The sequence below is a fragment of the Scardinius erythrophthalmus genome (genome assembly GCF_964197995.2).
Source record: "Scardinius erythrophthalmus genome assembly, chromosome: 3".
Lineage (NCBI taxonomy): Eukaryota > Metazoa > Chordata > Actinopteri > Cypriniformes > Leuciscidae > Scardinius > Scardinius erythrophthalmus.
In genome coordinates, this window is record NC_138223.1 from 7,185,521 (window position 1) to 7,208,875 (window position 23,355).

The window sequence follows — 23,355 nt, forward strand, 5'->3', positions numbered from 1 at the left end:
AATTTAACAGTGGACCTTTAAATTACAGCAAATGCCTTTTATTTTACAGATCTTTGCTGTATAATGACAAAACGGTAAAATTCTGTAAAAAATAGACAATTACCTTTAAAATTACACTTTTTTTACAGTGTAGTATAACTGTGCAGCGCATCTGTGTTGTACGTCACACGCAGACTCACTATTGGCCGACGCTGGTCATGTGTGTGATGCGTGTGACGTATAACACAGAAGCGCTGCGCAGTTATACTACGTGAAAAAACTCGAGGCCCCGAGAGAAAGATATGAATAGTGGAATAAAGTCGTTATTTTTGCGCACAAAAAGTATTCTCGTCGCTTTATAAACTTAAGGTTGAGCCACTGTAGTCACATGGACTATATTTACGATGTCTTTAATACATTTTCTGGGCCAGCAAGTTATAATGCCTTAGAAGCCTATGTAGGAGTGATCCAGCTCTCAGATTTAATAAAAAATATCTTAATTTGTGTTCCGAAGATAAACGAAGGTCTTACGGGGTTGGAACAACATGAGGGTGAGTAATTACTGACAGAATTTTAATTTTTGGGTGAACTATCCCTTTAATGATCAATGTGCAAGTGTCCACAATGGTCATGAAGTGCATTATGCATTATTACTGTATCCTCAAGTAGAACAGTACCCTGTTACTGTTAGTGTTTAATGTTCTATCATTTTGGAATTTAAAATTTTTCTGGTATGTGTGAGTTTTTGGGGTTATCATTATGCTGAAGAGTAGAGCCTGTGGTTGGGTTAACAACTGGCCAAAAACCATTAAGACTAGAATTACTATATTTTATAAGTAATAAGCACTGTGATGACTCTTAGCTAAATACTTAAGTACATACAGGTATGCATGTGTTTTTGTTAACTAGCTTGAAAATATAAAACATTTATAATGATAATAATTAAAAAATATAAGAAATATATTACACAATGTATTTTTTCTATACAAGTTTGTATGCTTCATGAGTAAATATATCTGCAATATATTACACATGCAGTAACATATCTGACCACATATACATCAATATATTATGAAGTGTATTACTGAATATAAAAATACATACATTATTAGTAAATATAGTGTCACATATTTTTCAATATATGAAAAGTGGGAATTCCTTATGTATTATTCAATATATAGTAATATATTATTCTGTATATTTTTAAACCATTTAATATATTGATCATTCATATATAGGGAAATATATTTTCTTTTCATAAGGGTTGCCAGGGCAAGCGAAATCGAGGATCCCCATGCAAGTGCTATGAGGATCAGCTGAAGCAACAGTTGATGCAAGTTGATTTTAACCCCCAAGACTGTGATAGACTGGCATATACTAAAGAGTATTGCTTAAGACTTTTCAGCACATTAATCAATCAATGTTCATTTATATTGCACATTTAAATAAAACCCAGGTAGACCAAAGTGCTTTACAATGGATAAAATAATCGCAATGAATTAAAAGAACAAAATATAGAGAAAAAAAAAAAAAAAAAAAAAAACTAGACAATCAACACTATAAAAAGAGACACAAAATAACATACTAAAGGTGTGTTAAAAAGCCAGGAAGAATAAATGTGTTAAGATAGGATTTAAAAGCAGTGATAGATAGGCCATGCCTAATGTAAAGAGGAAGGCTATTCCAAGTGAGTTTCGGTCCAGCAGTATAGCAAAAGCGCAATAGAGACGATTTTTAAGTTTAACTCTAGAGACAGTGAGTAGGCCAAGGTCACAAAATCTTCAGGTTCTAGAAGGTGTATACAACACCCATAAATCAGTTAAGTATTGGGGTGCCAGGTTATTGAGGACTTTGTAGGCAAATAATGAGTTTAAAATCAATCTGATACTTGACGGAGCCAGTGCAAAGAAATTAAAATATGTGTAATGTGGTCATGTTTGTGTTTCCCTTTGATTAGTCTAGCAGCAGTGTTTGTACCAGCTTCAGACAAGAGATGGAACCCTGAGAAATGCCATTATACAGCGAATTACAGTGGTTCAAAATTGCTCGTGGGGCAAGACAGCATGCCATGATTCAATGATTAAATGTAAAATGTAATGTAAATGTAATATTTCAAGCTATAACCTCATGAGCATATTGTTGCATTAAAACCGTTGAAATCGACTATATGAAGTGAATTCTAATAGGTAACCAAGAGGCTGCGTGCTTTCATCAGACGTTTCTGGCGACTCAGTAAGCTCTCCCGCTTTTGGCCAATGTCAAAGTCTTCTTTAAGCAGGTTGTCCACACCATCTTTATCTTGCAGCAACTGCAACATGCTCCTTTGCAGCTCCAAAGCTGCTTCCTGGAGCAACATATAGCGGATCACCATTGGGATCTGGTCGGCTAGACGCTTGCTTGCAATCTGGTAAGGTATATAAGACAGCATCTCAGAAATACAGTACAGTTTGAGCTTCCACTGATGGCACAGAAAGCTTTAGTTGGCACACTTACCGTGTAGTAGGATTGAAGGTGCAACCTCATCTCTCGCAAGGTGGCGTGACTGTCTGTGCTAATGCCTATGCAATTCAAACGGTCTTTAGTGTCTTCATCCTCTTGCATCTTTTCCTTTGCATCTCTCAGGCTCCGGCTGTATGTGCCATCTTGACTGTAAACAATGAGCTCCATCTTGAATTGGGTCCTCAGCATGGATTCTGCCAGTGATTCTTTATCCAGCTTGATGGCTTCGATCTTAGTCTTTGAAAGTATAAAAAAAAAATACTGAAAAATTGTAACTCTCTTTAAGTGATAAAACAGAAAATTCCTTAAAACCTTTATTATTATTTAAAGGCATTACTGATTATTTGTCACTGAAAAGTAATGTGATTTATTTGTGTGAAATTTAATATTAACACTCAATCAATTTGTCAAACTGTCAACTTGACAGTCCAAGAAAGCCAACTGAAAGTAGTTCGAAATGAACACTGAATTTGTGTATTCCCAGAAACATTGGCATTAAATAAAAATAAAACAAAATAAAAACTACCTTTGCTGTTTTCAGAAGATTAGGGAATCCAATGAAGCTGCACTGGGCCAGCTGGATGAACTTCCTTCTAACCACATCTATGTAAACACAAACACACTGTTAATATAGCTTATTTACCAAACTTCCAGCTTGAAAGTTTGATTATCCAGTGAATCCAGTTGTCACGAGAAACTGCACTGTAATACTTTTATCCAAAGCAAAATGTTAATGTAATTAAAGGAAACTCTACCTGTAGCTTAAGGTTACATGCTTTACTTGAGGACAGAATGTTGAGTTAATGAGTCACCTTTCAATGTGATATTTGATATTTATCCACTAGGAAACAAAACGTATTGTCAACAACTGAAACAATCAACATATCTATTGGATAAACCGGAAAGTTCACTTGAGGTTAAAATGGATTTAGCAGTTCTAAGACTCCACCAGTTTCATAATGACAAAGGGCCTGTACACAAAGCAAGATCTATATGAAAAATATAAAAAAACAACACAAACCAGAGATAGTTTTCAGCGTCTTTAAGGCAGGTTCTTCCAACAGCTTGATCTGATCCCTAACAAGCCCTTCAAAGGTCTTGTAATTGATGAATCCTGGAAGCTCTCTTCCCCGATATTTGGCTTCATAGTTATCAACTTCTTTCTCAATCTTTGTGTTGACTGCAAAGGATTTATGAAAAATGTCAGAAGGCACTTTTACATTTACATTACCACAGATTTTTTCACAGATCACAGAAAAAAAAAATCTAATTTAAACAAAGCATAATGAATGCTTTTCATACATTAAAGGAAATAAAAGTTGTCAAATAATTCAAAAATTATATATATTTTTTTTCATAAAAGCATCAAAAATGTTACTTAGTAAAAAGTTACTTAGATTAAATTAGCAATTTAGGTTGGAAATATTTTGTGCAGATGTGGATATGGTTAAAGTATTTTTAAACAAACAAACAAAAGCAACAGTGCTTCGCTCACAGGAATATCCTGAACGATCCAAGAAGCCATCCCATTTTGCAAATTCTTCACGAAGTTCTGGAAAAATCAGTAGATCTGATCCACATTTAACCTCCTCTCCAATGGTCAGATTGAGGGTATCATGTGTGAAAGATGTAACTTTCTAAATTCAGTGATAAAATGTGAAAGATTTTAGTTACTCACTAAATATTCACACTTCTTTGATATAGTAGCTGTGTAAATTTCATGTTGTACTCACATCAATGAGAAAGCTCATTCTTTCTGTAGGATCTGATGGGGGTCCGTTGCCATATGCCTCCAGTTCCCTCTGTGTTTCAGCGAGCTTCGCCTCAATTTGTTCTTCTAACCGAGGCAGGGATTTCTACACAGCAATTATGAAAATGAGCTATGTTTATTATGAGTCAAAAAATTCTGTAGGCCTTTTTTTGTTAATAAAGATTATTTCACCTGAATGTGATGAACCAACTCAATTGTTAGTTTCTCAGCCAACTTAGGAATAGTAGCAAAACCTTCTTCGTAGAGTTTGCTGGGAGAAAAGAAAAAGGCAGGTGATACATATTACAGGTGATTTACTTAGAAAAGTTGAAAAGTTCAGCTTGAATCTCAATAACTAACTGTTGTGACCATTTACCCACCTGAAATGAGGATGGTCTTTAAAGAAGGCATTCTCTGTTGCCGTGGCCTCATTAAGTGTGACCTGATCTACAATCTCTTTTTGTCCCCTGCACCTTACAATCATGTAGCCTTTGGTAAGGTGAATGACCTCATTGTGCACAATGTCTACCACTGTCCCTTCAGTGCCCTTATCCACCAGATCCGGCTTTGTTAAGATGCCTGTAGTAGACAAACAATAGTTATACTGAGTCTGATTCAGTTTGATGTGTAGCATTGCAATGAGTAATGCACACCTAAAGTTCTTTCGCCCTCAGGGTCCTCCTCCTGAGCCATCTGCAATGCTTCGGTGGTTGCGATGTCAACATTGCATGGCACCACAACCAGGTTGATTGTTTCTTGCTTCGTAACAAACTTCCTGATCAGTCTCTTAATCTGGAAATGCATTTCATTAATGTTCCTGTGTCTTTAAACAGACCATTATATCACAAGTATATATCACATTTGTTCTTTCCAACAAAATATCATATGAAAAATATAGTGAAGTAAAAAACAAAACAAATCATAGACTACAAAAAGAACATTATAAGAAAGTTAAATTTACCTGATCTCCAATATTTTCAGGTTGACCCTTGACAGCCACTCGTGCAATCCCGGGGAGGTCAATGAGAGTGAGGTCAGGAACATTGGCAGAATGGATCTGCAGACTGATGAGTTCATCACTAATACCAACACCTACTCCAGCCATCTCATCCTGGGCTACAAAAATAATAAGATATTGTTGAAATGCTGACTTAGAGAGACCTCTGGATACATTCAAGCAAGCATTTTTTTTACCTTCACGAATCTTTTTCTCCACTTCTGCTGGGTCATCAATGTCTTCCTCATAGTTCTGGTAACTGATTCTCCCATGCCATTTGTCCTCGCCCTTAGTTCTTATCATCTTGATCTCAAGAGGGCATCGTGTAACAATTCCTGTACAAAATGGTAGAGGCCAGACATAGTTTTAGCCTTAAGCCCTATTTGGACGGGATTAGCTATACAAGGGTAGATGGAGTAATGTAATTTTACCACAGGACATCTGTAATAGTAATGGCCAATTCGCATGGGATAATATATCTCAGTAAAACTAGCAGAAGTGGGAGGGGTAACTCGATTTACACACCGCCGTCACCCTCCTGTCGTCATGTGTGTAAAATATTTGTGAAAATTAGATTCACAGCACTGTCCCACTCAACCTGACAGTGTTAGGTTGAGTGGGACAGTGCATTACAGGCTGAGTGGGACAGTTTTAGGGCTAATGCTAGCAAACACAGTGCAGCCATTTCATGAACAAGAAGATAACATTTTAAAGTTATAAGTAATAATAATGTGTCACTGAAAGGGTGATTGAGGAAACATCAGAAACCCTTCTGTTGTCAGAGGAGGACATTTATTTTGGTGTGGAAGAAGTGGTGGTAACCAGCCAGCCTGATGAGGACGTGCATACCTCCACCCTCACAACTGGGCCAGCCCCCCATGCCTCCACCCTCACAACTGGGCCAGCCTCCCATGCCTCCACCCTCACAACTGGGCCAGCCCCCATGCCTCCACTCTCACAACTGGGCCAGCCCCCCATGCCTCCACCCTCACAACTGGGTCAGCCTCCCATGCCTCCACCCTCACAACTGGGCCAGCCCCCCATGCCTCCACCCTCACAACTGGGCCAGCCCCCCATGCCTCCACCCTCACAACTAGTCCAGCCCCCCATGCCTCCACCCTCACAACTGGGCCAGCCCCCCATGCCTCCACCATCACAACTTGGCCAGCCCCCCTCCCTCCACCCTCACAACTAGGCCAGCCCCCCATGCCTCCACCCTCACAACTAGGCCAGCCCCCCATGCCTCCACCCTCACAACTAGGCCAGCGCCCCATGCCTCCACCCTCACAACTTGGCCAGCCCCCCATACCTCCACCCTCACCACTGGGCCAGCCCCCCATGCCTCCACCCTCACAACTAGGCCAGCCCCCATGCCTACACCCTCACAACTAGTCCAGCCCCCCATGCCTCCACCCTCACAACTGGGCCAGCCCCCCATGCCTCCACCCTCACAACTTGGTCAGCCCCCCATGCCTCCATCCTCACAACCGGGCCAGCCCCCCATGCCTCCACCCTCACAACCGGGCCAGCCCCCCATGCCTCCACCCTCACAACTGGGCCAGCCCCCCATGTCTCCACCCTCACAACTGGGCCAGCCCCCCATGCCTCCACCCTCACAGCTGGGCCCACCCTCTCTACCCAGCACTTCAACAGCTGAGTGGGCTTCCATTGTAAGGTTCTCAGACCTTATTGAAGTACCTACAAGAGAGAGGGGAAAGAAGAGGATGATGGCGAGGCCACCCAGCTACCACCTAACAAGCCAGGAACACTTCAACTTTGTCCAGGCCAAAGCAGACAAAAAGAAACCAAAAAACAACCAAAGTGCGTAAGCCTGCTGGTGTCCGCCCCCAAAAAGCTGCCATTCCTCCCCTGCAAACAGTTCAGGAAAGTGACCCCTGTACTGGTTGCAAGGGGGTCTACGGGGATGCAAGCGACCCAAAGGCCAATGAGGAATGGGTGGCTTGCTGCCACTGCCAATGGTGGTATCATGAGTCCTGCGGAGAGCTCAACGGACTTATGGATGATGATGACTTAATCTGTCTTGGATGTGTTCACTGATATTGTTAAAAGGTGATAAAAGGATGTAGGCTTAATGAAAGATCCATTCATTAAATGTAGAGTGAAGTTTACAGTGTTACAATTTTTGCATTATTTCCAGAAATGTGTTTTTAAAAAATCCTTCCAAGTATTAATTAATTGAAGGTCTCCGTTGTTGTATTTTGCGCTTGATAATGCGCCACACATTTTCAATGCATGTATTCTGGTTTTATTTACGTTTTACACAACGTCCCAACTTCATTGGAATTGAGGTTGTATTTCTCATGTTCATTTTAACCATAAAATAGTGTCCCACTTTCCCTAATAAAATGTCCCACTCAACCTGATTGCTTCCAGTTTGCTGAAGAGGGTGTCAGATGGTGTTTAAAGATGAACAGTTTGTTAATAAATACATAAATTGGGAAAATTTCACCATAGTGGCCTTCATTACAATCTATTTAAACAAAACACATAAATTTTAATACATTCTAACTGATTTAGGTTGTTTAAAATGCAATTTACCAAAAAGTGTCCCACTTTACCTGACTTGACCTATTATGTTGCTTCCTGATGTCAGGTGCGCAGACACATTTAATATGTATATGTCTGGTCGAACGATGCATTAATTAACTTAAGATTGGATTGTGTTGGTAATAGGCACTAGCCCAACTAAAAGATGCTTCGTGCCTCTAGTGCTTTCTTCTTTTTGATGGTTTATGGAAAACACTTGAGTTTAGCCAGAGACTTCTTCCAGCGTCTAGAACGCAACTGAATGCTTTTTCAAGCGTCGGTCGCCATATACTTTTAAAAAGGAAATGACGGAATATTTACGTAGCCACGGTAGCCTACATTACAGCTGGTCTATTCGCACGGAATGAGTATTTTTTAGCCTACCTGAGGTAATTTTTCCGGACCTTTTTACAGAAAGTAAAAGTCGCCGTAATTTTTACTGACATTGAAATGATTACTGAGATGGCACATTAGGACGGGACTAAAATCACAGAGAAGCTCTGGTAATGATTACTTTACCCCACCTTTCCATGTTAAACTATAATAGGGCTTTACGGTACCATGTACGGGAGAGCGGGGCACAAAGTAACGCTTTTTGACTTTTTCAATTTGTGTAGCTAAATCTACTTATGGTTCAGAGTATTTATTTTGTTTCCACGTTAATTTCACACATGTCTATTACAATTATGTGGTTTTGTTTTAATAATACAGTATATATTTTTTTTTCTTGATATACCCCGAAAGAATGGAAGTGAAATGTGACAACATGCCCCATAGGTGGGGTATACATAACATGTGAGGGGCACATTGTAACATGACCATATTACAGCTTAAAATGCTATCTGATCTAATAAAAAAAAATACAAGACAAACTAAAATATTTTCTAAATAAAATGCAATTATTAACTTTTTCATATAAAATAATGCCATTTTTTAATAATTATAATTAATATAAACAAATTTTTGAGTTTTGACCACGGACACAGGAAAACACAGCTATACAACATAGGCCTAGTTCAAAACAAATAAATAATAAGTAATTTCTGAACATTGAGTCTCAGTCTTTATTCACCTTTTTCTCATGTTTTCTCAATAGAATTACTAAAAGTATAGAATATAATAGCATATTTCTAATAGGGGCGCACTGTAACGCAGAGTGACAACATGCCCCGCCTGCACAACTGGGATTTAAACCCGGCTGGTGTCTTCTGCTAGTTAGCGAAGCATTAACTGTTATAACATATTGGAGATTAAAATAATATCAGATTTGTCTAATTTTTAACACAAAAAATAGAGATAAAAAATTAACTTAAGAAATTTACTTTTGCTATGGTTTAATTAATGTCTATGGATATCTTCCAAAAAATAAATAATTTTGGCTTAATTTTTTCTCTGTAGTGTTAATATGGCAACTAGTAAACACACCAAGTTTCGTCATGCTAGCATGTGTGGAAGTATTTAAAACAAGTGTGTTACAACTAGCCCCGTGTTACGTTGTGCCCCACGCTCCCCCTAAATTATAAGGTAGGCTATATGAATATGAAAAAAAAAAAATGAAAAAAAAAAGATATCCCGGTATATCATCACTGTGCCATATTCGTTGCTAAGGATAGTTAATCACATAGCCTAAGTTAGGCTATACTTTATTTATTTCTGTTTTAGTTTATATTTATATATATAATGTGTTTCCCTACAGTCCTTACCACTACCCCTGGGTAACGCTACTCCTGACAGCGCCTCCAGAACAGAACTCTTTCCTGAGCTTTGGTCTCCAATGACGGCGATGGCAGGCAACGCCAGGTCCTTTTCGACTCCCACAGACCGTAAATTGTCGATAGTGTCGATGCAAGGGCGGATTTTTTCCTCATATTGCTATGGGGCGCCGTTTGTAAAGCGGCTCACACTGAAAATAGCAGCAACATTTTGTCACATTTAGCTTCAAACAATGTTTACAAAACTGGTATGAATTTTTGACGGTCACTTTTTACCACATTTACAACAATATTTGTCAACTTAGAAATATTTTAAATAGTTAAATCTAAAAATTAAATGTTACAACTAATTGTTAAATGTTAAATCTAAATGCTAAATCTAAATCTAAATGTTAAATCTAAATCTAAATGTTAAATCTAAATCTAAATGTTAAATCTAAATGTTAAATCTAAATCTTAATGTTAAATCTAAATATTAAATCTAAATCTAAATGTTAAATCTAAATATTAAATCTAAATGTTAAATCTAAATATTAAATCTAAATCTAAATGTTAAATCTAAATATTAAATCTAAATCTAAATGTTAAATCTAAATCTTAATGTTAAATCTAAATATTAAATCTAAATGTTAAATCTAAATGTTAAATCTAAATGTTAAAACTAAATCTAAATGTTAAATCTAAATCTAAATGTTAAATCTAAATCTAAATCTAAATGTTGAATCTAAATGTTTCAGGTGAAACTAAATATTTAACAAATATGCAAATTCAAAATGGAGGTAATCGGATTTAGATTCAACATTTAGATTTAGATTTAACATTTAGATTTAGATTTAACATTTAGATTTAGATTTAACATTTAGATTTAACATTTAGATTTAACATTTAGATTTAGATTTAACATTTAGATTTAACATTTAGATTTAACATTTAGATTTAGATTTAGATTTAACATTTAGATTTAACATTTAGATTTAACATTTAGATTTAGATTTAGATTTAACATTTAGATTTAACATTTAGATTTAACATTTAGATTTAACATTTAGATTTAGATTTAATATTTAGATTTAACATTTAGATTTAGATTTAACATTTAGATTTAGATTTAACATTTAGATTTAGATTTAACATTTAGATTTAACATTTAGATTTAACATTTAGATTTAACATTTAGATTTAATATTTAGATTTAGATTTAATATTTAGATTTAACATTTATATTTAACATTTAGATTTAACATTTAGATTTAGATTTAACATTTAGATTTAGATTTAACATTTAACATTTAGGTGTAACATTTAATATTAAGATTTAACTATTTAAAATATCTCTACGTTGACAAATATTGTTGTAAATGTGCTAAAAAGTGACTGTCAAAAATTCATACCAGTTTTTTAAACATAGTTTGAAGCTAAATGTGACAAAATATTGCTGTTATTTTCAGCGTGAGCCGCTTTACAAACGGCGCCCCATATATTGCTGACTGAATGTATAACTAATTTTCTCCATCCTCATCAACCAACGACGGAAATGTCTAAATAAAAAAGAGAAAAAAGGCTACTTCAAGTTGATATGTCTGGCGCAGAATGCTCGCGCACTCCTCGAAATGATTGTCTCAGATGATGCTGCTCTTTACCGGTTAAAGGGTCATTTCACCCGTGGAGACATGAATGTGTATTGAAAGTGGGTCATTTATGTAGAAGAAATGTGAAATTATTTTTGAATTTGGAGCTTTCTAGACTGAGAAAAGCCAGAAAATGTATTTTTGGCTTATGTGGATGAAAGACAACAACTCCCAGAATGCACTTGCTTCGCTGCCCTACAAGGCCACTCCCAAGCCACGCCTACCGGTAAGACAGCGCAGTTGAGAACAAAAACATCAAGGCAAGGCTAGGCTACGAGTGAGTCTCCGTGACGAGTTTGCCCAAAATGTCCGGGATTCGGCTTTTGCGTTCTACAGTCGCCATTCATCATGTTTACTGTGGCGAGCAGGACGAGGCTGAGGGGCGCGGGAGAACGGCGCGAGGCCGGTGGCGTGATTACTGACGACCGACACCTGTGAGGCACTGTTCTCGTATCTCGCACGGAGGAGCAGGTAGCAGCTATTTTCTTAGCAATGGTAAAACACACATCAACCGATCACGCCACCGGCCTCGCGTCTTTCAATCGATCACGCATCCGGCCTCGCGTCTTTCTCCCGCGGCGCTAGCCTCGTCCTGCTCCCTGTATTACTGTGATTACTGATGAGCACGCCTGTGAGATGCACCGGTCTCATGGGCTATCTCTCACGGAGGTGCGGGTATTTTCTTAGCAATGTTAAAACGCAAATCAACCGATTACTTGTTTAGCATTCATGTAAACATTACATTAAGATTCACCAATCGGGGTGAATTCAGTTAGATTGAAACAAAAGGTGAGCATGTAAACAATGGATGGCGACCGCAGAAAGCAAAAGCTGAATCCCGGACATTTTTGTCGATCTCGACGGCCGGACATGTCCGGGAAATAGAGTATGGTAACCCCTACTACTCAGCTTTCTTCGTCCATGTTTTCTGCAGGTTTCTGCCGTTGAAATCAAACGCACTCGCACTGATCTGTGATAGGTCTGTTAGCGCATTAGGTCCAATGCGCTAACAGGGTGGATCTAGTGCTTGTAGTCTTAACAGAAATCCCCCCCTCTTACACTTCCTCCTACAATGACGCAAAATGATGATTTTTGCGTCATTGTAGGAGGAAGTGTAAAGAGGTAAATACAGATTTCTCTCGTCTCGGGGGAAAATGAAAAAATGTTGCATGACCATTCAATAGTATGACTGGGTTTCTAACAATGCAAAGCTTAATGCAAATGGGTGAAGTGTCCCTTTAAGTGAATCCTAGAGCGTTTATGTACTTGTTTAGTTTCATTTCCTGGATATCACAGTAGTTTCGTTTCGTCCCCTGAAGAACGGTTTCATTTCTCAGTTTCAATAGCCTACATGAAAAATAATCATATCGTGAGGTTTATTGTAGGCTACAGTCAAAGTGGACTGGAAATGTATTAGGGAAAATACTTATTTGTAGTTATACTAATACTACTTGTAAACTATCTTATTATAGTTTATTTTTACCCCTTATTTACACTGCACACGTCTGCGGCGCGTTACGGCTGCGACACGGCCACCGGAGCTGATCGCAGCCACTCTATCATAAATGCTTGTGTTTACATCAGCCGCGACGCGGTGCGTTTCAGAAGTGTCCCATGTGGAAAGCCAAGAGCGCCAGTGAATTTTAACACGTCAACAACGCGTATAACGTGTTAAATAGGCTACGCATTGAATACGCGTGACAAATCAGCGCGTTAAATATGCGTATTCAATGCGTATTTCACATGTGAGATCGCCTACGCATTAAATACATGTAAAATATGTGTGAAACGTTAAAAATCCGTTTGAACGGGTCAGTGTCATTGGCTGCTGAAGACTTTGGTCTAACCATTTCTGTGAGCTTGGGGGGTGTACCGTTCATAGACTAGGCTACCACCATTTTACATGCTATAGATCAGCTTATTCAGCCTATTTCTTTTGTCCTCTTTTGTCTTTTTTTGTATAACCTATAGAAATAATGGATCAGACACCTGCGATGTCAAAGGTGGATATTGCGCGATTTACACTCATGCACAGTATTGCTAATAAAATGAATGTAATTTAAGTTATCTTGCTTTTATATGAAAATAAATATAATGAACAAGACACAAAAGTACTGTTAGCCTATTTATTTCCATTATATATACAAGGGCGTAGATTTGGTTTGAACATTGGGGGGGTTGAAAAATTATTCTGCATATTTTTCATGTGATCATGGTATAAATATTGGGGGGGTTGTAATGCATAGATTTAAATATTGGGGGGGTTATCACCCCCCTACCCCCCCCCCCCCACACACACACACACACAAACTACGCCCCTGTATATATAGGCTAAACAATCACATAACCCATAGAGATCACACTGACAAAGTATAAAGGGAATAGCCTATGTAATGGAAATATTCACACATCATTTATAAACATAAACACATGATATCAGAGTTAATATCAAACATTTTAAAAGAGAACAATCACGGTTGTTTAAACCAATGAGCATAAAGCTATGTTGTCAGCAAGTCGTTTCCCATCGTGCTTTCGATCAGCAGTCGGTGGAGAGCAACTGCGCCCCCGCCTCGCCGTCGCGAGAGTTTTTTGACAATAGGGGGAGACCGGGGACAGTTGCAACACTTTTTGCATTTCTCTCAATTACTCAGAGACTATTTGGACTAGACCAGCCAAATTTGTATATATTAAACTTGCATCTGTCTGCTAATTACCCATACCATTTAAAGATGATTATATATGACATATCGTTCACAGTATTTATTTGAATGGAAGAAGTCAGATGTTGCAACTGACCCCGACCCAGGGGACGGTTGCAACACAACCCAGGGACGGTTGCAACATGATTAAAAATACCTTAAATTTAATTAATTAACTTAATCTTCTTGTCTCAATGAGCATATAATTCTGAAAATATTAACTGTTTTAGGCCTACTATAATATTATAGTATTATTTATTTCAATAATATTATTGTAGCCTATTATTTATTTATTTAGTCATATTTATCAAATAACGGTTATTGAGTTTTGTTTGTTCATGCGTAGAACATAGGCCTACATAGATTCAGTGTGCAGGTGTTACAGATGCTATTCAATCTCTCCATATTTTAGTGTCAGACAGGAAGAATTGAACAATTTGCAATGCAACAAACTTTTATTAAACATGCAATTTATAACTTGTTGCAACCGTCCCCGACCCTATCAGCCATGACAGAACATCATATTCCTGCTAGACACACTGACTTTGACACATGCTAACCATGTCACTTAGAAGTCAGCACAACAGTAATTCAAACTAAGTAAGTTTTGATTAATTCATACAAAATTTCAGGACAGTATGACAAAAATATATCTAGTGAAAAAAATTACTTTCATACCTCCAAAACAAGTTTTGTTCAATAAATGCAGCAGCAGATGTTGAATGTGTCTACCGTTTTCTTGGTGGGAGGAGGGTCTAACTGTGCATGTTCAGTGTGAGTGTCATCACTCTAGCTTGTTTCTGATTGGAGAAAAATGACATGTTGCAACCATCCCCTGTTACAACTGTCCCCGGTCTCCCCTACGTCAGCATGACATCAGAGCAAGGCGGACCGTGCTCGGACACATTTCTAACCGGCATGCATCTCGCGGTGATCACCGGTGATCGGTTCTGTGCAGATTTTGCTCGTCTCAAACGAGCCTAATATTATCAATGTTGAAAACAGTTATGTGCATTTTTTTTTCAGGATTCTTTGAGGAATAGAAAGTTCAAAAGAACAGCATTGATCTAAAATAGAAAGCTTTTGTAACATTATTCAGCAAGGATGCATTAATTTGATTAAAAAAAGTTACAGTAAAGACATTTATTATGTTACAAAAGATTCCATTCCAAATAAATTAAATATAACTTTCTATATATCAAAGAATCCTGAAAAAAAATCCACAACTGTTCTAAACGTTGATAATAATAAAGTATGGGTTTTTTTGCATCAAATTAGCATATTAGAATGATTTCTAAAGGACCATGGGACACTAATTAAGTAGTCATGCTGAAGATTCAGCTTTGATCGTAGGAATAAATTAGGCTACATTTTAAAATATATTCAAATAGATAATAGTTTTTTTACACTGTTAATTTAAACTGTATTTTAAAAATGCGACCTTGGTGAGCATAAGTGACTTCTTTTAAAAACTTTAAAAATCTTTCCTATCTCAAACTTTTGAACGGCAGTGTACATTGAGGGGGACAAGGCCGTTTTGAATTTGAAAATATGCATATACGTGATTAATGTATAGCCTAGTTCAAAACTTAGTGTGACGAGACATTTTCGAAATAAGCATACAAATAAAAGTAGGCCTAAATCATATGTACATATTTGAATGCAAATTAATGCAAATATTATTTGTAAATAGTTCGAAATGATTATTTCCCTACTAGAAATAATGTCCTTCGCGGTTCTACTTTATGCTTTATTGTACAGTAGCCTATATATAAAAAAATGGTTACCAAAATGGTTCAAATCCCTGGATGCATTTTTGATCCACCCCTTTTTATCAAGGGAGTTTAATGACTTTATATAATAAGGCTATTTAAAGGGTTAGTTCACCCAAAAATGAAAATTCTGTCAGTAATTACTCACCCTCATGTTGTTCCAACCGCGTAAGACCTTCGTTCATCTTCGGAACACAAATTAAGATATTTTTGATGAAATCTGAGCTATGTCTCACTCCTCCATAGGCTGCTATGTGACCGAAACTTGCTGGCCCAGAAAAGTCATTAAAGAGATCGTTAATATAGTCCAAGTGACTCCAGTGGCTCAATCTTAAGTATATCAAGCGACGAGAATACTTTTTGTGCGCAAAAACAAACAAAAATAACGACTTTATTCCACTTTTCATTTCCTTCTCTCAGGGCCTCTAGTTGGTTCGCGTAGTCTTTTTGCGCAGCGCGTCTGTGTTACACGTCACCACGTAGGCTCACTATTGGCCGACGCCGGTCATGTGTGTGATGCGTGATGACGTGCAACACTACAACACTGCAACACTGATGAAGCGCAAAAACACTACGAGGCCCAGAGTATTTTTTTTTTTTTTTTTTTATCTGTAACTGTCAAAGCCACCTTATTACTGATTTTCTGGAGCTCAGCTATACAACTACACAGACTGTCAACATACTCTCAACAGGTAAATGATTTCTTTCTTAAAATGTCTATAAATGATAACTTTGTAATAATTTTGTAACAAAATTGTAACAATCATTTCCTAAAAATCATGAATTTTTCTCTTTTTAGTTTAACAGAACATGTAAGTGTGAGCAGGGGTGCGTTTCCCGAACAACGACGTAACTCGCTGCTTAATAACTACCATAGTACGATACATCCATAGACAGTATAAGAAGTGGACAGAGCCATCTCATTGGAACTCAATTGAGACAAGTGAAGCCCATTTTCAGTGATTTTTTAGGACTTCCGTTAACGCGCAGACTCAAACCGACTCAAGGCTGATATATATCTAATTTACCACTTCTGCGTCAAACCTACGCCAGAGCCTCTACGCTGTAGGCAATGCGTTGGTTTTCATTTATACTTCTGCGTCGTTGTCCGCGTTCACGCGCGCAGAGGGAGCATGTGAAACCCGAGGGAGCGGTCCTAGCAGACCAATCACAGCGCTTGCGTCTGCGTAGAGTTGACACGTTGTCACATTTTTGGAGAGGTGCACGTCAGGGTATGCCGAAGGGTATGCGTGCTACACACAGCCTACGACGTATACGACGTAAGTTCGACGCAGAAGTATAAATTGGGCTTCAAACGGAGCTTGACGACGTAGATGTGACGTGAGTAACCCGTCTGTCTTCTAGTGGCTGTGGCATGAGAAATCTGAATCATTCCCTTCCGAAACTTGCAGAGACGGAGAGTGTGAGTAGGAGCTGTCCATGAGCTTGGAGCAAGAGAAACTTTTGCTAGGTATTCTGATTCATTATTTTTTTATTTTGCCTCCACGTCCCCTTGATTGCGCGCAAGCTTCTCCTCCTGTCCATAAGGTAATCTCTCTACTGTGCGACAGAGTCGCGTGGTTATGACGCAATCGTTAGCCTACTTTTACAAAAACTGCTTCTACGGGGCCATAACATAAGCTACAAGGTAAAGGAGCATTTTATAAATTGTCGTGTTTCTTTGGAAATAAATAATGGACAAATGGAGTCTTCAAACGCCTCAGATGTAAAGTTTTTCGCTGTCAAAGTGACACCAAAATGAATGGGAGTCAATGGGATGCTAACAGCAGGTGAAGTTCTGCTACAAGATGGTGGCACGCGGCCGGCTTCAACTTCCGGTTGACTTCCTTCCCGCTTGGGATGCATCGTTGAAGAAATCAACTAGCTAGTCACGACTGTTTCTCGAAACTGTATTGCAAAGTGGTCATTCAACCACGTTGGTTTATGACGTCACGCACGTGGTGGAGTAATAACTTATTTTAATGAATCTGTCAACGCTAGATGTTTTGCTATAAATTACAGACATGACATCTGAGGACTATTTCTCATTTTTCTCAGTTATTTTGCTTTATTTCCAGATTCAGTCATAGACTCGTTCTTACATAGTAGCCTAGAGCACGTTCGCACATGCGCACTCTTCAAAAACGGTGCTCGACAAACTAAAACGTAAATTACATTTGTATGTATTCTTAGTAAAAGACACGGGTTGTACTGAATGTCAACTTGCTTATTTTGCTCCAGATGAGGATTTATTAAGTCATGCAAACTAGAAACTATCTAACCAGGTCGAGAGCTGTCGTTCCAACCACATAACTCTGCGAATGCGATGCTGTTTGCGAATGTTCGTTAGAACGATGGTTTCAAACACTGACTCGTTGAATTATGCTGATAACGACGGAACTTGCGAACATAGTTGGCTAACGATGCTATTCGGAAACGCACCCCTGTTCAGTTAAAGATACTCATCTTCTCTTCTCCACAAAGTAAGTAACAGAGATATGATCCATATTGTTTGACTTTTTTTTTTAATTATGACTTTATGCATAAACATACCTAGTCACAAAAACATTAAAGCTATACCATGATTTTATATCACTTTTTCCTTTTAACATGGTAAAGGGCTCATACTGTCCATTTTTGCTAATTTGGGCCTTCATTAACATAGTTGTTTTTACATAATCAAATGGAAGAGACACAATGTAACTCTAAACTCAATTGTGCATTTCAGATGCTTTCAAATAATTTATAAAAAAATAATATTAATAATGGTAATATTAACAATATGAAGATACTGATAATATTAATATTAATGAAAATAAATATAATTGAAAAGGTTATTTGTAACACCATTAAGGTCCTATATAGCACTTTCAGAGCATGGTTCTTTGTGGAACCTTACAAAAAGAGTTATATTTAGCACCAAAAAGGGTTCTGCTATTTTTACAAGCCGACAAACCCTAATTTGGTACCGTTTAGAACCGTTTTTCTAGAGTAGAGTACTGAAGAAATCATTTATGTAACTGTTTTACATTTTACTGCATTGTAAGTTTTTCTAGCTCTGGACCTTTTTTTTAATAGGCCTATAGTTTACATACTTGCCTAAATCCATCCATTTTCTCATATGGTTATTCAGCTTTGACTAAGATTATAAAATAAGTCATCTAAATTACTGTTTATACAATTTATCAATAAATAATACACACTGTTCTCACTGTCCTAATCTTCCCAGATCATCACCCACTTTTAAAAAGTTATAGCCATTATTTGCAATATTATTGATTTTTGATAACATATATAAACATAATGATAGGCTATAATGTTATGTATATAACTTAATTAAGTTAATTCACAAAATATATTATGTTTTTTGAGAATTGAATGTTAATGTTAAATCATTATTACTAGGCTGCATGCTTAGTTTCTGTTGAAATCGTTTTTTATCTCTGAAATACCCTGTAGAGGGGGGTGTTTATCCATAATCAGACTACAGAGATGATTAGGTGAACAGAGCAGCACTGTCTGCTGAGGAGTAGGTCTTCTGACCAGGATAATAAAAGCAGGAACCAGTAATTTCTAAAGTTTAAACCCGTACATGCTGTAGCCTATTATGTAGGCCTATGTATCATGACTTATGAAAAAAAGAAAATGCTTTCATTTAAAAGTTAAACCAGCCTCTCAATGTGCACCATTGAAAGCCATAGAACAGCTGAAATTAATTCATGTATAGCTCTTGGCAAATCCTTGTTTTTTTTTTTTTTCCTCAGGTCATCGCATAATTTTTAACACTGTAAAAAAGAACAGGAATTCTTCTGTCAACATGTTGTATTCTGCATAATTTCAAATATGACGTTTTTGTAAATTGTTGCTGAAAAAGTACTGCAGTTGTTTATACTGTTTGTTTACCAAAACTGCTTCAAAGAATGGTTTTAATTCATTTTGTGCTTTCTTTTGGACTATTCTTCTCAAAACCAACAAGGTGCAAGTTCAAAGTAATGCACAAACTCTGCTCAATGCCTTGGAGGACTGTTAGTATCACTGGCTGTTTGACCAGTGTTTATTGACCAGAACACATTTTCAGGGACATTGAAAGATGATGTAAATATTGTTATAAATGAGTTTTTAAAATATTTATTCTGTGTCAGTTATTTCCCATTACAACAAGAGTCTTGAAGAGCATTGTGACCCCATTTGATCGTGTGATTTTATACATTAGCTGGTTCTCCAAGCCCACCCAAGCCTCAGTATTAGACATTGCATGTGGTGCTATCAGCACTACTGGATGTGTTTTGAAAGTCAGGCAGCTGAAACAAGCCATCCTGAAGTTTTTGTTTGGGTGGGAATGGAAACTGAGCTCCAGTTTTAGAGTCAGCCAACTAGTTTAAAGGATGTAGTCAAAGATATCTGTAAAGATATGTTGAGATTATTTATTCGACATTTTTATCTGTTGAATACAGCTAATTGTGGCATGTCTCTCTAGATCACGTTATACTGTTTAGTCATTTTCAGCATTGAGTGATGAAATATATTTTGAATCATGACGTTGACCATGGCAACATATTTGTGCCACTAAGGCCTTGTCCCAAATACGCATACAACCAGATGGACTGCTGTGAAGTTTACAGTGCTTGTCACAAATTTAACCCCTTGTTTAATGTGATACAAGACTCTTTATATCTGTGTCTTTTTCACCCTGTCATGGTTTATTCAGCAAATATGACTCCAAAAGCTATAATTCCTTCAACATTCGGTATAACTGAGTATTATTTTTATTGATTTTTAATAGATTAATGTTGCAGGGAACTACACTAACCTTTTCCACTGGTGGCACTTGCGCTACTAACTTTTTCAGTTACTGGCGCAAAACATGATTTGGTCGCACAAATTATGTATAGTTAGCCGCTCTGGATAATAATAAACAATAATGAAACTGTATTACATACAGATGTGCTTTTTATTTTACTTGCCATCTTTTAAACCACATGCCTTCTTGTTTTTGTTTTCTTTAAAGGGGTGATGAACTGAGAAATCAAATTTTCCTTGAGCTTTTGACATATAAGAGATCATCATACTATAATAATATCCTGTAAGTTTCAGAACTGAAAACTACCTTGTTAGTCCAATAAAAGCTTTTATAGACATCAGGCTCAGCAAACGACTCATTTTTCAAAGTGGGGAACAATGACGTCAAAGAGGATAAAACACCGCCTCCACAAAAGAAGATCAACGCCTACTTCAACACGGCCTGTTTAGCCCCGCCCACCGATTCGCCCAAACATGCTAAATAACATAGGACGACATGATGATTGCTAAACCGGATCGAGCTACTTCCAAGCAATAAACATGCGGTTTACAAAATATTGTGCAGCGCCTGTTTGTGGAAGAAGACAGTCTGCATTAAGCTTCCTTAGGATTCCAGCATGGTTAAACTTTATTAAATCAGTGAGTCGATCACAATTTCCCGACACGGATCTGCCAGCAACATGTAAGTAACCATGTGTACTCTAATGCCTGATCTGCGATCAGTGATTTCTGATGTGTAATTATTCAAGTTCAGATATCTTTCTCTTAAAATCGTTCAATACTGTTTATGCATCAGTGACTAAACGATCAACTTCACATAATTTCTCGTAGTATTATGAAAATAATCTTTTTTAAACTGTTATTAAATTAACGTACAGAAAGCGATCAAAGAACGATCCCTTTCCATTCGCCCAAGCTGTCAATCAAACAGCACAGCGCGAGCCGCGAGAGCTTATCTGGACACTTACCAAACTCGTGATGAAATAATGACACTGTTACACTACACAACGAAGCTCTTACTGTGTATTCACATCGTGTTTGCATTGTGATTTGGTGTAAGCATTTGTGAGAGTGCAAAAATTGCGTTGCAATGATAAGATCTTTATTCACGCGATCAACAGACTGTCTGTCATCTGCTCAGTGCTCATCATGCTGCAACCTTTCATGTGATGGAATAGATTTAAATATAATGCTTTAAACGATACTTTTCACGATTTGTTATCTCGATAGCTGTAATAGTAAAAACGAAGTAAAAGTTTTCGAGAGAGTTCATGTAATACTAGCTATTTCATATGCAAGCATGTCAGCCAATCACAGCAGTGGGCGATTGCACTGCAGTCTCACAGCAGACACGCCCCTTAAAACGGAGCGTTCAAATCTGAGGCAGAAATCAGGCTTGGAAAAATGGCTTTTATTTATAAATTATGACAATTTTTGATGTAAAAATCATACTAACATTATAAGGGCACCCCAGGCAACATTATAAAATAATAAAACAATCCAGTTCATGACCCCTTTAACATTGGTTGGGATAGATATTCTCCTAAATGGATTTCAACATGCTATGGTTGGCACAGATGGGCAGACTCCTGAACTCTTCAGTAGTGATGCACCGATGTGAAAATTGTGGTCGATACCGATAATAACCAATATTAATATTGCTATAAAACAGTAAAAAAAAAAAAAAAAAAAAAAAAAAAAAAAAAAAAAAAAACAGGAACATTGTGTACAATTAAGATAGGCTACTTAATTTATTATTCCAATGGCAAAAATATTGTATCACGATTTTTTTCAGGAAAATAACGATTTTATCACGATTCTTTTTTATGTTGGTTTTACCAAACAGTTGATGTACCCCAGTGACTTAGTATATTTTTCTCCTTTGGAAGTCAATGGGGACCAGCTACTGGATAGCCACATTCTTCAAAAAATTAATATTAGAAAAATATTAGAAGGAAGTTAATACAGGTTTGGAACAACATTAGAGTGCGTAAATGATTTTTGGGTGAACTATCCCTTTAGGGACAAGCGGCAGCGTGTTTACTATTGCTACTGTCTCTTTGAGAGTTGCGCGCGACGCGTCTAATATACACGCATTTGACAAGCAGATTTACTCAATTTTCTCAAGTTTGCTTTCACTTTAGACATAACCGACTTTGTTTATCTAAACCTTGTGTGTATTTAACAGTATAAGCACAATAAGACTCGAAAGATAACTTAGTCCAGTATCCAGGCGCTGGTAGACAGGCTTTTAGTGCATGTGAGCTTCACATGTACGCGCTGAGGAAGGAACGCACACGTTAGAACACGTTAAAATATGAAACGTTAAATATTAAATGTAAACTATAGCCCGTCAATTTTCATTTTACAATTATCTTCTCTCTCTGTGTGTGCGCGTCCGTGTTTGTGAGAGAGAGAGAGAGCCGCTCGCGCAGCACTGATACAATGGTAGGCTACGTTTTAATCTCTAAGTAACGGTCGCGGGGCTGAAGTTAACTTGATGTTTTGAATGCTCAGAGGCAGAGCACGTTATAAAACGTATTCTTAAAATACACATTTCTGTTTTAATAAATGCTCATAGTAAATCATAGCATATTGCCTAAAACATAGGTACAAAAATAATCAGTGATACATTTGCGACCCATTAAAAATTAGGGTCGCAATGGCATTTCAAAAGGTCGCATATGCGACCATTTTGGTCGCAGTGTAGTTCCCTGTGTTGTGTCCTAACACCTCTCAAGAAAGTATGTGAAAGATGAAATTGTTGTGAAATTCTGTAACATAATGAAACTGTTTAATATTAGAACCTGTTTTCCTGACATGAATTGTATCATAAAACCAATGTTAAATTTATGCAACATTGAACTATTTACAATAAAAATATTTTTGAGCAGATGATTTGTTGATTATGAGCTTTCAATAACGTAACCTAGTAAGTTGTCTTAACTTGGAGAATCAAGTTGAAACAA

General features: G+C 37.3%; 1 protein-coding gene across 1 annotated transcript; it reads right to left on the bottom strand.

The window, feature by feature from the left end:
* Window positions 1-1,647: 1,647 nt before the first annotated feature.
* On the bottom strand, window positions 1,648-5,560 carry LOC308688340 (interferon-induced GTP-binding protein MxB-like). Its single transcript, XM_081361341.1, has 11 exons — window positions 5,423-5,560; window positions 5,190-5,344; window positions 4,882-5,020; window positions 4,609-4,807; window positions 4,421-4,499; window positions 4,212-4,334; window positions 3,974-4,115; window positions 3,500-3,658; window positions 3,005-3,081; window positions 2,473-2,715; window positions 1,648-2,383 (listed from the first exon to the last, which is right to left on the bottom strand). The coding sequence occupies exons 1-11, from the start codon at window positions 5,526-5,528 to the stop codon at window positions 2,159-2,161; spliced, it is 1,647 nt and encodes a 548-aa protein (XP_081217467.1). The 5' UTR covers window positions 5,529-5,560; the 3' UTR covers window positions 1,648-2,158.
* Window positions 5,561-23,355: the final 17,795 nt, after the last annotated feature.

Excerpts from the sequence above, each read along its gene's own strand:
- LOC308688340 (XM_081361341.1), bottom strand. The coding sequence starts at position 5,528 with ATGATAAGAACTAAGGGCGAGGACAAATGGCATGGGAGAATCAGTTAC. Across the intron at positions 4,335-4,420 it reads AGTTGGTTCATCACATTCAG|AAATCCCTGCCTCGGTTAGA; the intron begins GTGAAATAATCT and ends ATTGCTGTGTAG. Across the intron at positions 4,116-4,211 it reads GAATGAGCTTTCTCATTGAT|AAAGTTACATCTTTCACACA; the intron begins GTGAGTACAACA and ends CACTGAATTTAG.